At 35.2% G+C, this 17092-nt stretch overlaps 1 protein-coding gene across 6 annotated transcripts in view; it reads right to left on the reverse strand.

Annotated features, from left to right (window-relative positions):
• Window positions 1–17092, reverse strand: part of LOC105479144 (synaptonemal complex protein 1) — a 127901-nt gene that overhangs the window by 52900 nt on the left and 57909 nt on the right. For all 6 annotated transcript variants that reach the window (XM_071077369.1, XM_071076317.1, XM_011736961.2 and 3 more), the window contains 7 exons: window positions 16248–16352; window positions 15200–15303; window positions 7467–7584; window positions 6559–6629; window positions 5451–5532; window positions 2703–2765; window positions 2480–2542 (listed from right to left, as the gene is read on the reverse strand). In XM_071077369.1, coding sequence (XP_070933470.1) covers window positions 2480–2542; window positions 2703–2765; window positions 5451–5532; window positions 6559–6629; window positions 7467–7584; window positions 15200–15303; window positions 16248–16352 — 606 coding nt within the window. The remainder of the gene's footprint in view (window positions 1–2479; window positions 2543–2702; window positions 2766–5450; window positions 5533–6558; window positions 6630–7466; window positions 7585–15199; window positions 15304–16247; window positions 16353–17092) is intronic.

Consider the following 17092-nt stretch of genomic DNA (forward strand, 5'->3'; position numbering starts at 1 on the left):
CAAGATGAATTTATTGATGAATTCTACAAAGCTATTGAGGAAAAAATAATACCAATTCTAAACAAACGATTCCAAAATATTGAAGTGCCTTGATTTTTGAATTCCCAGTCTCCAGTACTGTAAGAAATAAATGTTCATTGTTTATACGCCACCCAGTCTACGGTACTTTGTTATAGAAACCTAAACTAAGACAGCTATACTTTGTTGCATTATTTTGTAGTGGTTGCTCTAAGGAGGATAGTATATATCACTAACTTATCAAACTCTAAGTGTTAATATTGTAACTATTTCATATGCAATGTAAAAATTTTACAACAAAATAGTTATATTTACTCCCTTGTCCTTTGTGTTACGGAAGTCACATCGATTATAAACTCTATAATAGCAATTTGTTTTCCTTTAAGCAGCCATATATACCCTTTTAAAATTAAAAGAAAAATATGTTGCCTTTTAAATTCATCTCAGTATTTACCATTTCCAGTGCTTTTCACTTCTTCTATTGATCAAAGTTTCCATCTAATGCCATTTTCCTTCAGCTTGAAGAAATTCCTTTAGTATTGCTTAGGGTACAGCTTTTGATGTCATGTTGTCTTCATTTTATAAAGATTTTTGCTGCATACAGAATTCTGGGTTGATGGTTTATTTTTGTTAGCATTTTATAAATGTCATTCCTTTGTCATCTGACCTTCACTGTCCTGATACAAGGTCAGTCACCATCTATGTCATTTTATATGTATCTATGTCATTGTTGTGCAATGTGACATTTTTTTTGGTCTGCTTTTAAAAGTTTCTTCTTATCTTTGGTTTTAGCACTTTGACTAAGATATGACTGCCGGCATAAGGTTTTGTGTCTATCTTGCTTTGGATTTGCTGAGGGCCACGGATCTGCGAGTTTGTTTTAAGTGTGATAAATTTTTGAGAAATTTCTCAATTAATTTTATTTGTCAAGGTCAGGTACAGTCACTCATACCTATAATCCTAGCAATTTGGGAGGCTGAGGCAGGTGGATCACTTGAGCCGAGGAGTTCGAGATCAGCCTGGGAAACATGGCAAAACCCCATCGCTACCAAAAATACAAAAATTAGCTGGATGTGATGGCATACACCTGTAGTCCTAGCTACTCAGGAGGCTAGGGTAGGAGGATCACCTGAGTCCAGGAGGTCGAGGCTGTGGTGAGCTGTGATCGCTCCGCTGCATACTCCAGCCTGGGTGACAGAGTGAGACTCTGTCTCAAAAGTGAAAATTTTATTTGCCCTATTCTCTTTCTCTTCTTACTTGAGGATTCCAATTACACACTTAAAAACACTTGTTATTGTTCTACAGGCCACCGAGGCACTATTCCTCTTTTAAAAAATCTTCTTCTGTGTACCTCTGACTAGATAATTTCTACTTATCCAGCTTCCAGTTTACTGACACTTGATTCATTTGTCTTCAATCTACTATTAGGACCATTTGGTTTTGGCTTTGGTTTTGGTTTTGGTTTTTAAAGACATTTTACTTTTCAGTTCTAGAACTTCCATTTGATTATTTTCAGTTTCCATTTCTTCACTGACATTCCCCATTTGATCTTTCGTTATGACCATATTTTCCTTTCTGTCTTTGAGGATGTTTATAATAGCTGCATAAAAGACTTTATCTGCTAATTCTAACATCTGGATTATTTTGGTGTTATTTTTTATTGACTGATTTTTATACTATTGATTGACATTTGTGTTGTCTTCTGTTTGGGGCTAATACAAAGAATGCTGCTATAAATATTTTTGTACCTTTCTCCTTACTCTACCTAGGAGTAGAAGAGCTGAATTATAAGATATATGAATCTGCTATGTTTATATAGAATGTCAACAGTTTATGAAAATCCTTGACTTAATTTTTAATCACATTTACATATTTTTAATTTCAAATACCATTAAAGGAAGGTATAAGATTTTTATGTTTCCTCCCAAAGAGCACATAATTAATACAATGAGAACTGCTGTTTTCCATTCATAATTCAAAAACTATTTATTGAATACTTACTGTCAGTCATTGTTCAAAGACATAGGAATAAAGTTACAAAATATGGCTCTAATATTAGGAGCTTATACTGTAAGGCTTTAATTTGTTTTATACAAGTAAATGGTTCTCAATCCCCTTCTGCAGCAGGATAATCACACATAGAGCTTTTTAAAATGTAGATTCCAAGAATCCATTCTACTTACTCAATTTCACTTTTTAATATGGAAGTAGGGAATATGACCACACACAAAGAGCTCATGCATGCACATATATTCTTAAGCTGCTTGAATCCAAGCTTAAGAAGATATGTGCATGCTAAATCACAGATGTATACTCTATTACAACTAAAAGAATTGATCTCCCCTATTTAAAAAGATAACAACCTTTCAACTTTTCAATTTATACTGCATAAACAAGTAGAATAAAATATCTAAATTCTCATCTATTAATATTTAAAAAACAAAAAAAAGATGCCAAATACCTTTATCTCATAAACATTCAGTTGCTTGCTTTCTGCTGTACCTTTTTTTTTCAAGGCCTTATTCTGTTAAAAGTAAAAATAATTATATTTAGTACTAAAGTTATTCAAACTTACCTTGCCACTGACTTAGACTCAAATTACTAAAGGAAGAGAAAGCATTATTCTCTAAAACTGTGATGAAAATATCAGTTCGATTTTGAGAATATTTATAAAAAATACATACCTCCTGCTGAAGTTCTTCAATATACTTGTTTTTATTTTCAACTTGTTTCCTTAAATTGTTACACTAAAAAATTTTGAGAAATTATAGCTATTTTATTCAGTATTCCAGTCAAAACAGGCAATTTCAGACTAATAAAAATATTGCATAAAGTACTGATAAATGTCACTTCAAAATCATGGTAATTCCATTAATATAAAAATTATACTAAAATCACAAATTTTAATAAAGATCATCTAAATACAAATGCAATCATAGCTCACTGCAACCTCCAATTCCTGGGTTCAAGTGATCCTCTCACTCCGGCCTCCCAAAGTGCTGGGATTACAGGTGTGAGCCACTATACTCAGCCTCAGTATCCCTTTTTTTAAAAAAACGCATCTTTCTTTGTGAAGTGATGAATATGTTAACTAGCATGATTTAATCATTTCACAATGTATACATACATCAAAACATCACTTTGTATACCATAAATATAATTTTTCTCAGTTAAAAAATCATTTTTATGTTACTGCTTATATGTCAACATTCATCATTCTTATCTTTGCAATGTTTAATTCCAAACTTTGCAACAATCCAATGAGATAGAAAGGATAGGTATTATCTCCATTTGAGAGATGAAGAAACTGAGGCTCAGATAGGTAAAATATATATAAAATAAAAAATGTCGGAACTAAGGTAGCAGATTGAGGGAAGAAAAGTGTAACGAAATTTAATGTCACACAAAATATCTGGGAAGTGTTTACAACCTGGATTCTTTCTGGGAAACTGTTTTAACAGGTAAGTTGAAATCAAAATATGGGAAACTGAAATATGCTAAAAATTTGTCATGCATTTCATTTTTTTCCTTAAATCGTCACTAATATTTTCTATATTGGCAAAATAAATTGTGTTTTAAATTCTTAATAGAGGATTTTATTTTACATTAAAAATTAAATTCATGTTTTTCTCCATGAACAAACAATATGCTTAATGATCTGCAGTGGCCTCTGATACAAATTTTAAAGTAGTGAATTACATACCAAGTATTTAGCATATTAAGTTCATTTTTTTCAGGCTGAATTTAACTAATAAATATGAATTAAAAGAAAAATAGCTTTTCAGGGAGGAGAATGTGGTATAGTTTAAAGAATGTAGAAGACCAGCTCTACTACTTCTTTCTTAGTCATGTAACCTTTTGAAGGTTTTTATCCTTTGGAGGTCTGATTTCTCACTTTATAAAATAAGAGCAATAATGACTTCTAGTTAAGTGAAATAACACACAGAAAGAACCTAGAACGTGCTTGGTCTATTGTAAGCCCTTTAAAATGGTACCTTATCTCATCCTTGAACTGTTTCAATAGTTTTACAGCTCTCAAAAGTGTAAATATAATTTTAACGATCCTCATGTCAAAATTCTTCAATGGCCTCAAACTCCTAAATGCAGCTTAAGTGGCCTTAAATGATCCACCCTCATCTTTCCCCACCTTCATCTCTCCATTCTTACCTCTCCCTACCCTCATCTTTCCTCACTCTGCCCTCAACCACCACTACCTTAAACTCCATCTTTTAGTTACAATGAATTTTTTGTACTTAAATATGCCATGCTCTGATACTTTCAGACTTACACATACAATGTTTATGTTTTTTTAAACTTAGAATATTATCCTCCCTGCTATCCTTGTGTCCACCACCTGTCCTCCACTAATTCCTATTAATCTAAAGCTTCACACTGAATGTGACTTCTTTCAGGAAGCATGCCCTAGCTTAAGTTTGAATTAGATGTCCTTTCTATAGACCCTAATAGTATCCAAATAGAGGACCTATGTTGTGGTCTGGCCAACACCCTTTCCTGCAAGAATTCCTCTACTATAAAATTCACAGTAGTCCTGCTCAGTTCATGTAATTTGATGGGGGCTAACTCTATCTCTATGAGTGGACATGCCGCTCAGGCTTAGCCAGGTTACTCTATCCCCTAGCCACAATGATTAACTTGGGAATAAGTATGAATTGAACTAGGCCAGAGTCTTCTCCAAGATTTTTTTAGAACTTTCAAGATGACTTTTAATAGCTTCCCAACTGATTCCAATGCCTTTCATCTCTCCCCATTCCATTCGCAAATATTAGACGGTGTCACCTCCTCAATAAAAAACTTTAATTAGATCACTACTATCTACCAAATAAATGAAATCCAAATGTAACACCCAGAACCGTGCCTGACACATAGTAGGTGGTCAATAATATTTGTTGAATGAATGAAAAAAACACAATCAAAGACCTCATAATCTAGATCGATCTTTCTACTTTGGCACAATTTTCTTCCACTCTGTATAATATATACTATAATCATGTCACATATCTTGTACTATTCCATTTTCATGACACTCTTCCCTAAAAACCTTATTATCTTAATTTGATATCATATTCACCAAAGCATGACACGAAATTATTAAACAATTTGTCACCCATATATTTTATATTACTGAAGTATGAGCCTTTTGTTTAGCCTAAAAAATGTTAGTCTACATTAAATATCGAACATATGTTAAAAGAAAATCAGAATTATGCCACTATTTCTTCTAGATATAGATAACAGATTAGTAGTAAAATAATCCAACTTTTCCTAAATATTTAAGGTTGATGGCTGATGACAGTCTCTAGATCACTATTATTTATACAACAGTATACTTCCCTTTATTTTAGTTTAGACATGTGGTGTTGCTTTTACGATTTGAAATTTTGTGATACAATCCATTATTAAATACAACATACATTTTCTTCACTCTTGTCCAATTTACATTTAACTTCATCTCTTTTCTGTTTTAGCTCTTCTCTCACATATTCCAGTTCATTTCTAAAAGAAAATGGAAGAGTTACATTATAATAAAATTATTAGGTCTAAAGAAGATCTCAAATAACTCGAAATAAGGAAGTCTTAAAGACCACATTCTTTAACCAAATGTAAAAAGCCAAAACTGAATGCTTCAGAATATAAGTACAAACAAGAGGCCAGGTGTGGTGGCTCACACCTGTAATCCCAGCACTTTGGGAGGCTGAGACGGGTGGATCACGAGGTCAGGAGATCGAGACCATCCTGGCTAACACGGTGAAACCCCGTCTCTACTAAAAAATATAAAAAGCTAGCCAGGTGAGGTGGCGGGCGCCTGTAGTCCCAGCTACTTGGGAGGCTGAGGCAGGAGAATGGCGTAAACCCGGGAGGCGGAGCTTGCAGTGAGCCGAGATTGCGCCACTGCACTCCAGCCTGGGTGACAGACCGAGACTCAGTCTCAAAAAAAAAAAAAAAAAAAAAGTGAAAAACTAAAAAACATAAATATCCAAAAGTAAAAATGACAAAAATAATGTCATTACATCCACTTGAATGACTGGTAGATGGACATAAAATAGATGACTGTGAAAAAACATAAAAACATTAATAATGCTAAAAATAATATCAAATGGAAAAACCACATATAAAATTATATGTGTATGGTTATAAGCAAAAACCAAATACATTCTTTAAAATATAGAGCGGGTATAAAACTCCAGTATTATAATCATTCATATGATTAGAAGTAATTTTTAAGATTTCTATATTTTATGAAATGTGATTAATATATTTTCTTAATTAAATATTAAAGAATTAGAAGGTTTATGATGCTTTAAAATTTCTGTCTAATCTCACTAACTTTTAACACTAAGCACAAAGTAGACATTATTATAATTTTACTTTAAGCAGGATTCCACAACAGTGATTTATGTCTAATTTTTACTTCATACAATATTCAACATCAGTCCAATTTAAATTAATGATAACAAGTTAATAGAAAAGAAATATCAAAATATTTTGCCAGACAAAAAAAGGCCAATTTGTTAGTCTTGCCTTAATTGGGTTTCTGTTTCTTCCAGATTTTCTATTTGTTTCAACATCCTTTCTTCTCGCTTTTTGTTATTCTAAAGAAATAACATTGTTTATATCAATTATTTTGTTTAAACAAAAATAAAATTAAACTACTATTTAAGACCTTTATCTGTCAGTATAAAATTTATTTAGTTATACATAAAGCAAAAAAAAAAAATGGGCTTTTCAACTTGTATAGTTTCATACTACATTTTAAGCCTTACTTTAATTATTCTCCCAACAATCCCTATACAATAGTTAACAAAACAAGTCTCATTTGGTTTTCCAGTGTTACTTTGAGTCTGTATCCTTTGTTCATATTGTCACTTCAAGTAATGTTTTCCATTCATTGTTACCTACTGAACTCATAATTCATCTTTTAAGACCAAAATCAATGCTATAGTCTCTCAGAAGCCTTCTCTTTATCCAAAACAGAAGTGATCCTGCAAACTCGGATAACACTTTGTCCCACTAACAACACATATGACATACTATTTTGCTTAAGCTATGTGAGAAATTACTATTTTTATTAAGTCATAAGTTCTTAAAGAGAAAGGGTGACATTTTATTCATCATTGTATCCTCCACAATCTTATATGACTTAATAAATACCTTAATAAATACCATCTTATATGACTAGATGGTTTTTTAAAATCTTGATGCCTAAAATTAGATTAACTTGTTCTAGGAGTGGCCTCCACATTAATCAGAGGGTAGCCTCTGTCACCCATTACCACCCTATAAGACCAATATGCATATTTTTCTTCTAAAACAAAGTTTTAGCTCTAAAGCAATCAGACTTTAAAGTTCAAAGGATCTTTAGAGGTCATCTATTCTAACCTACTAATTGGAAGAAAACTAAGTCACCAGCACTTTCTTCTTCAACTCACATTAATATCTTCTTGCTGATTCTTGAGTTCTAGGGTCATATCACTTGTTTCCTGTGTGAGTTCTTTGTTTTCTAGTGAAAGCTTGTTGCAGTGTGAAGTTAATTCAATATTCTTAAGCCTATTTTTTTAAAAAAGTCATACCAAAATATTTACAAATGAAATGACATAATATGGAATTTAATTCAACATAATAATAGGGGAAAGGGATGATGGACTGGGGGAAAAACATGAAACAAAATTGACTATTGGTTTATAATTCCTGAAGCCGGGTGATAGGTTGATCATTACATTATTCCCTCTAATTTATATATTTTTGAAATTTTTCTTTACTAAATTTTCAAATGTCACACAATGTATTTCCTTGCATGTTCCCTGTATGCTCATCCTTTCATACTTTCCACAAATTTTGAAAAGTACATTATTTTTTTCAATAATTTTTTCCTCTCCATTAGACTGTCTCTTAGAAGTTATTTCAAATTTCCTATAACTTGATTAAAGTAGTACATGAGGCATGAGCTGTGTTTAATTAAGACATTTTCATTAAAAAAAAAAAAAAACCTAAGTTTAACTTTTGTGCACAACACCTAATTTGCTCTTAAAAGATTTCAAATGTTGTACCTTGGAAGAGAGATTATTGCTGTATTGGTTACATCCAATATCAATTTTAAATGAAGGCGGGGGGCGGAGCAAGATGGCCGAATAGGAACAGCTCCAGTCTCCAACTCCCAGCGCAAGCGACACAGAAGACCGGTGATTTCTGCATTTTCAACTGAGGTACTGGGTTCATCTCACTGGGGAGTGCCGGACGATCGGTGCTGGTCAGCTGCTGCAGCCCGACCAGCGAGAGCTGAAGCAGGGCGAGGCATTGCCTCACCTGGGAAGCGCAAGGGGGAAGGGAATCCCTTTTCCCAGCCAGGGGAACTGTGACACACAACACCTGGAAAATCGGGTAACTCCCACCCCAATACTGCGCTTTAAGCAAACAGGCACACCAGGAGATCATATCCCACACCTGGCCGGGAGGGTCCCACACCCACGGAGCCTCCCTCATTGCTAGCACAGCAGTCTGTGATCTACCGGCAAGGCAGCAGCGAGGCTGGGGGAGGGGCGCCCGCCATTGCTGAGGCTTAAGTAGGTAAACAAAGCTGCTGGGAAGCTCGAACTGGGTGGAGCTCACAGCAGCTCAAGGAAACCTGCCTGTCTCTGTAGACTCCACCTCTGGGGACAGGGCAATAACAAACACAGCCGAAACCTCTGCAGACGCAAACGACTCTGTCTGACAGCTTTGAAGAGAGCAGTGGATCTCCCAACACGGAGGTTGAGATCTGAGAAGGGACAGACTCCCTGCTCAAGTGGGTCCCTGACCCCTGAGTAGCCTAACTGGGAGACATCCCCCACTAGGGGCAGTCTGACACCCCACACCTCACAGGGTGGAGTACACCCCTGAGAGGAAACTTCCAAAGCAAGAATCAGACAGGTACACTCGCTGTTCAGAAATATTCTATCTTCTGCAGCCTCTGCTGCTGATACCCAGGCAAACAGGGTCTGGAGTGGACCTCAAGCAATCTCCAACAGACCTACAGCTGAGGGTCCTGACTGTTAGAAGGAAAACTATCAAACAGGAAGGACACCTACACCAAAACCCCATCAGTACATCACCATCATCAAAGACCAGAGGCAGATAAAACCACAAAGATGGGGGAAAAGCAGGGCAGAAAAGCTGGAAATTCAAAAACTAAGAGCGCATCTCCCCCGGCAAAGGAGCGCAGCTCATCGCCAGCAACGGATCAAAGCTGGACGGAGAATGACTTTGACGAGATGAGAGAAGAAGGCTTCATTCCATCAAATTTCTCAGAGCTAAAGGAGGAATTACGTACCCAGCGCAAAGAAACTAAAAATCTTGAAAAAAAAGTGGAAGAATTGATGGCTAGAGTAATTAATGCAGAGAAGGTCATAAACAAAATGAAAGAGATAAAAACCATGACACGAGAAATACGTGACAAATGCACAAGCTTCAGTAACCGACTCGATCAACTGGAAGAAAGAGTATCTGCGATTGAGGATCAAATGAATGAAATGAAGCGAGAAGAGAAACCAAAAGAAAAAAGAAGAAAAAGAAATGAACAAAGCCTGCAAGAAGTATGGGATTATGTAAAAAGGCCAAATCTACGTCTGATTGGGGTGCCTGAAAGTGAGGGGGAAAATGGAACCAAGTTGGAAAACACTCTTCAGGATATCATCCAGGAGAACTTCCCCAACCTAGTAGGGCAGGCCAACATTCAAATCCAGGAAATACAGAGAACGCCACAAAGATACTCCTCGAGAAGAGCAACTCCAAGACACATAATTGCCAGATTCACCAAAGTTGAAATGAAGGAAAAAATCTTAAGGGCAGCCAGAGAGAAAGGTCGGGTTACCCACAAAGGGAAGCCCATCAGACTAACAGCAGATCTCTCGGCAGAAACTCTCCAAGCCAGAAGAGAGTGGGGGCCAATATTCAACATTCTTAAAGAAAAGAATTTTAAACCCAGAATTTCATATCCAGCCAAACTAAGTTTCATCAGTGAAGGAGAAATAAAATCCTTTACAGATAAGCAAATGCTTAGAGATTTTGTCACCACTAGGCCTGCCTTACAAGAGACCCTGAAGGAAGCACTAAACATGGAAAGGAACAACCGGTACCAGCCATTGCAAAAACATGCCAAAATGTAAAGACCATCGAGGCTAGGAAGAAACTGCATCAACTAACGAGCAAAATAACCAGTTAATATCATAATGGCAGGATCAAGTTCACACATAACAATCTTAACCTTAAATGTAAATGGACTAAATGCTCCAATTAAAAGACACAGACTGGCAAACTGGATAAAGAGTCAAGACCCATCAGTCTGCTGTATTCAGGAGACCCATCTCACACGCAGAGACATACATAGGCTCAAAATAAAGGGATGGAGGAAGATTTACCAAGCAAATGGAGAACAAAAAAAAGCGGAGGTTGCAATACTAGTCTCTGATAAAACAGACTCTAAACCATCAAAGATCAAAAGAGACAAAGAAGGCCATTACATAATGGTAAAGGGATCAATTCAACAGGAAGAGCTAACTATCCTAAATATATATGCACCCAATACAGGAGCACCCAGATTCATAAAGCAAGTCCTTAGAGACTTACAAAGAGACTTAGACTCCCATACAATAATAATGGGAGACTTCAACACTCCACTGTCAACATTAGACAGATCAACGAGACAGAAAGTTAACAAGGATATCCAGGAATTGAACTCATCTCTGCAGCAAGCAGACCTAATAGACATCTATAGAACTCTCCACCCCAAATCAACAGAATATACATTCTTCTCAGCACCACATCGTGCTTACTCCAAAATCGACCACGTAATTGGAAGTAAAGCACTCCTCAGCAAATGTACAAGAACAGAAATTATAACAAACTGTCTCTCAGACCACAGTGCAATCAAACTAGAACTCAGGACTAAGAAACTCAATCAAAACCGCTCAACTACATGGAAACTGAACAACCTGCTCCTAAATGACTACTGGGTACATAACGAAATGAAGGCAGAAATAAAGATGTTCTTTGAAACCAATGAGAACAAAGATACAACATACCAGAATCTCTGGGACACATTTAAAGCAGTGTGTAGAGGGAAATTTATAGCACTAAATGCCCACAAGAGAAAGCAGGAAAGATCTAAAATTGACACTCTAACATCGCAATTAAAAGAACTAGAGAAGCAAGAGCAAACACATTCGAAAGCTAGCAGAAGGCTAGAAATAACTAAGATCAGAGCAGAACTGAAGGAGATAGAGACACAAAAAACTCTCCAAAAAATCAATGAATCCAGGAGTTGGTTTTTTGAAAAGATCAACAAAATTGACAGACCACTAGCAAGACTAATAAAGAAGAAAAGAGAGAAGAATCAAATCGACGCAATTAAAAATGATAAAGGGGATATCACCACCGACCCCACAGAAATACAAACTACCATCAGAGAATACTATAAACACCTCTACGCAAATAAACTGGAAAATCTAGAAGAAATGGATAATTTCCTGGACACTTACACTCTTCCAAGACTAAACCAGGAAGAAGTTGAATCCCTGAACAGACCAATAGCAGGCTCTGAAATTGAGGCAATAATTAATAGCCTACCAACCAAAAAAAGTACAGGACCAGATGGATTCACAACTGAATTCTACCAGAGGTACAAGGAGGAGTTGGTACCATTCCTTCTGAAACTATTCCAATCAATAGAAAAAGAGGGAATCCTCCCTAACTCATTTTATGAGGCCAACATCATCCTGATACCAAAGCCTGGCAGAGACACAGCTAAAAAAGAGAATTTTAGACCAATATCCCTGATGAACATCGATGCAAAAATCCTCAATAAAATACTGGCAAACCGGATTCAGCAACACATCAAAAAGCTTATCCACCATGATCAAGTGGGCTTCATCCCTGGGATGCAAGGCTGATTCAACATTCGCAAATCAATAAACATAATCCAGCATATAAACAGAACCAAAGACAAGAACCACATGATTATCTCAATAGATGCAGAAAAGGCTTTTGACAAAATTCAACAGCCCTTCATGCTAAAAACGCTCAATAAATTCGGTATTGATGGAACGTACCTCAAAATAATAAGAGCTATTTATGACAAACCCACAGCCAATATCATACTGAATGGGCAAAAACTGGAAAAATTCCCTTTGAAAACTGGCACAAGACAGCGATGCCCTCTCTCACCACTCCTATTCAACATAGTGTTGGAAGTTCTGGCTAGGGCAATTAGGCAAGAGAAAGAAATCAAGGGTATTCAGTTAGGAAAAGAAGTCGTCAAACTGTCCCTGTTTGCAGATGACATGATTGTATATTTAGAAAACCCCATTGTCTCAGCCCAAAATCTCCTTAAGCTGATAAGCAACTTCAGCAAAGTCTCAGGATACAAAATTAATGTGCAAAAATCACAAGCATTCTTATACACCAGTAACAGACAAACAGAGAGCCAAATCAGGAATGAACTTCCATTCACAATTGCTTCAAAGAGAATAAAATACCTAGGAATCCAACTTACAAGGGATGTAAAGGACCTCTTCAAGGAGAACTACAAACCACTGCTCAGTGAAATAAAAGAGGACACAAACAAATGGAAGAACATACCATGCTCATGGATAGGAAGAATCAATATCGTGAAAATGGCCATACTGCCCAAGGTAATTTATAGATTCAATGCCATCCCCATCAAGCTACCAATGAGTTTCTTCACAGAATTGGAAAAAACTGCTTTAAAGTTCATATGGAACCAAAAAAGAGCCCGCATCTCCAAGACAATCCTAAGTCAAAAGAACAAAGCTGGAGGCATCACGCTACCTGACTTCAAACTATACTACAAGGCTACAGTAACCAAAACAGCATGGTACTGGTACCAAAACAGAGATATAGACCAATGGAACAGAACAGAGTCCTCAGAAATAATACCACACATCTACAGCCATCTGATCTTTGACAAACCAGAGAGAAACAAGAAATGGGGAAAGGATTCCCTATTTAATAAATGGTGCTGGGAAAATTGGCTAGCCATAAGTAGAAAGCTGAAACTGGATCCTTTCCTTACTCCTTATACGAAAATTAATTCAAGATGGATTAGAGACTTAAATGTTAGACCTAATACCATAAAAATCCTAGAGGAAAACCTAGGTAGTACCATTCAGGACATAGGCATGGGCAAAGACTTCATGTCTAAAACACCAAAAGCAACGGCAGCAAAAGCCAAAATTGACAAATGGGATCTCATTAAACTAAAGAGCTTCTGCACAGCAAAAGAAACTACCATCAGAGTGAACAGGCAACCTACAGAATGGGAGAAAATTTTTGCAATCTACTCATCTGACAAAGGGCTAATATCCAGAACCTACAAAGAACTCAAACAAATTTACAAGAAAAAAACAAACAACCCCATCAAAAAGTGGGCAAAGGATATGAACAGACATTTCTCAAAAGAAGACATTCATACAGCCAACAGACACATGAAAAAATGCTCATCATCACTGGCCATCAGAGAAATGCAAATCAAAACCACAATGAGATACCATCTCACACCAGTTAGAATGGCGATCATTAAAAAGTCAGGAAACAACAGGTGCTGGAGAGGATGTGGAGAAATAGGAACACTTTTACACTGTTGGTGGGATTGTAAACTACTTCAACCATTATGGAAAAAAGTATGGCGATTCCTCAAGGATCTAGAACTAGATGTACCATATGACCCAGCCATCCCATTACTGGGTATATACCCAAAGGATTATAAATTATGCTGCTATAAAGACACATGCACTCGTATGTTTATTGCAGCACTATTCACAATAGCAAAGACTTGGAATCAACCCAAATGTCCATCAGTGACAGATTGGATTAAGAAAATGTGGCACATATACACCATGGAATACTATGCAGCCATCAAAAAGGATGAGTTTGTGTCCTTTGTAGGGACATGGATGCAGCTGGAAACCATCATTCTTAGCAATCTATCACAAGAACAGAAAACCAAACACCGCATGTTCTCACTCATAGGTGGGAACTGAACAATGAGATCACTTGGACTCAGGAAGGGAAACATCACACACAGGGGCCTGTCATGGGGAGGGGGGAGGGGGGAGGGATTGCATTGGGAGTTATACCTGATGTAAATGACAAGTTGATGGGTGCAGCACACCAACATGGCACAAGTATACATATGTAACAAACCTGCACGTTATGCACATGTACCCTACAACTTAAAGTATAATAATAATAAATAAATTAAAAAAATAAAAAATAAAAAATAAATAAATAAATAAAAAATAAAAAAATAAATGAAGGCAGAGGAGTATGTGGCTCTACAGAGTGATTTTAGGAGCATCTATTATCTATTTCTATTTAATGATACTGGAAATTCATCAAAGAGGAGATAAAGCATTTCACTAAGCCATGAAAAGTTGAAAAGCAAATATACTAAGGATAACAAATGTACATTAAAATACAAATAACTAACCAGTCCATTCATTAAAAGGGACATTAGTTCATAGATGAGTTTTACCTAGGGCCCTTAAAAAAGTACTATTGAAAAGGTACTAGAAATAGAGAATTAGATAAAAAGGAAGGGAGAGGATGCTGCATAAACTGTTTACTTCTCTTATTTAATCTAGCACTGAGAAGCCACCAAAAGGGGAAAATCATGCTCACCACCACTAGACTGGCTACTTGAATTTACTTTTCTCTGAGTAATAATACAATAATAATTTCCCCCGCTTTCTCTCCAAATTAAACTTACTGCGTAGGTAAAATCATCCAATTCAATATTTTATTTGGATAATGTAAGAAATAAATTTTTATTTTGACACTTTATCAACAAAAACCTATAAAATAATTTAGCAGAACAACCAAAACAACTAGTTAGAACTGAAAATGATTATTTTTATGAGGAACTAAATACCTCTGAGAAAAGGAGCACATTGATGTAAAGTATTTCTAAACTTTGCAGTGTACTCTTTTTCATGTCAGTGATATGTACTTTCCTTAGCAATGAAATTAGCACATTATTTAGATCCTTAAGAATAAAAATATAATTTCAAATACATTCAAATAAATATTAAATATAATTAAGTTATTATTTATCACCAGAAAGCTTAGGAATTGAGTACATAAGCTATGCTTACATAAATGGAAAACATACTTCTCATTTTCAAGCTCAGTTTTCAGATCTTTAACCTCTTTTGAATAATACTGTTCACTTGTGGTAATGGCAGTTAACTGTATTTCCAAATCATGTACTTCTTTCTGCAAAATAAACATATATAACTATGGCAAGTGTTTTTCCAATTTTCTCATTTGAAAGGTATATTCACTGAGTAATTAAATCATATATTTGGCAAAAATTGGGCAGGTTATGTCAAATATTTTAAATGAGTAAATTTAAAGTGAATAATTACTATAATCACTATAATTTTAAAACAATGAACAATGACATATTCAATGTAAGTAAATTCTATCTTGATATTGTAAAATTCAACCAGAAAAATAGTTACATGTTATAAAATATTCCTATCACTCTGCCAACTAATTAATTTCAATTAAAATTTTACATTATCAAGGAGAAATATATTAATTGATGAAATCAGGTAGTATCTTAAAAAACTAAAATGTTATTATTACAAAAAGACAAGGTGTAATTCTGTCATGGACTAGAAACATACTTTAAAATACAAATTCTAAAACTATAACATGAGCACTATAAAAAGTACTATAAACTAAGAACCTAACTTAATGAAGGCTAAATTTCAAATGTACCAATTAAGAAATACTTGGCTAGGCATGGTGGTGTGCCCCTATAATCCTAGCTACTTGAGGGGATGTTCCAGGAAGCACAGGGTTCAAAGCTAGTGTGCAATTACTGTGCATTTGAATTAGCTACTTCACTCTAGCCTGGGCAACATAGTGAGACTCTGTCTCAAAAGAAAAAATACTCAAGACATCAAGAAATATAACTATTATAAACCATAATGCATCATATTGATCTTTTAAATGTTGGTCTTTCTCACATTATAATGTGGAGGTTGTCTAGATGTGTTTTAAATCAATCGTAAACATGTTAATGTAATAACAAATGCTTTGAAAGGAATTTTGTGAAGAAATCTTTAACAAAACAAATACTTATACCATAATTCATAAATCTATATTCTACTAACAAAATATTTAAAATAAAAATGTTTCCTTAAACAAACCTCTCTGGCTTGGAGAAGACCAATTAGTTCTTGTTCTGTTCCTTTTAATTCTTCAGCAATCTTCTCAAATTGTTTATTTTCATATAAAAGCTTTTCCTTTTCTCCCTATTTATAAACATTAACAAATCAGGAGTACGAACATACACATATTCAAAGTAATCAAACTGGCCAAATGGAGCTATGGAAAGATCTATGAGCTTCCCCCTGGCTAAAATTCTTTAAAAAGAGAAAATTAGTCAATATTAAGTAAATTCAAAGACTAAACATGATGACAGACAATTCAATAGACACAGCCCTGGAACACAATAATTAATTCTTTAGTTACAGATGATTAATTTCTCATCATTCCTTCTACTATCCAACACAGCATATATTTATGAACTCACTTTTTACTTTGTCTTCCCAAGCACAACATCACAACAATTTTATAAAAGGCCTCACAATAAAAGGTCCTATATTATTAATTATAAAAACTACTAATTGTAGTTAAGGAGTTGGAATTTTATCTATAGACAATGTGGAATCATCATAAATTTTACTGTAACAATATAACATCATCATATTTGTAATTTTAAAAGATAACACTAGCAACAGTGCACAAGAAAGCTTAAATAGGGTGAACCTAAAAACAAGAAAGCCAGTAATGAGACTACTGTGCCAAAACAAATGCAAGATGAAAAGTGTTTAAATTATGTCAAGGGCTGTGGAGACAGACTGATAACAATAACCATGGTTTCACGCTTTCGAATGACTTCTATATGACCAGCCCTCACTAGATGCTTAAAATATATTTTCATTCTTTACACTACCCTATGGAAGTCAGATTTTTGTGTCTCAATTTGACA

This window comes from Macaca nemestrina, chromosome 1 (assembly GCF_043159975.1).
Source record: "Macaca nemestrina isolate mMacNem1 chromosome 1, mMacNem.hap1, whole genome shotgun sequence".
NCBI lineage: Eukaryota > Metazoa > Chordata > Mammalia > Primates > Cercopithecidae > Macaca > Macaca nemestrina.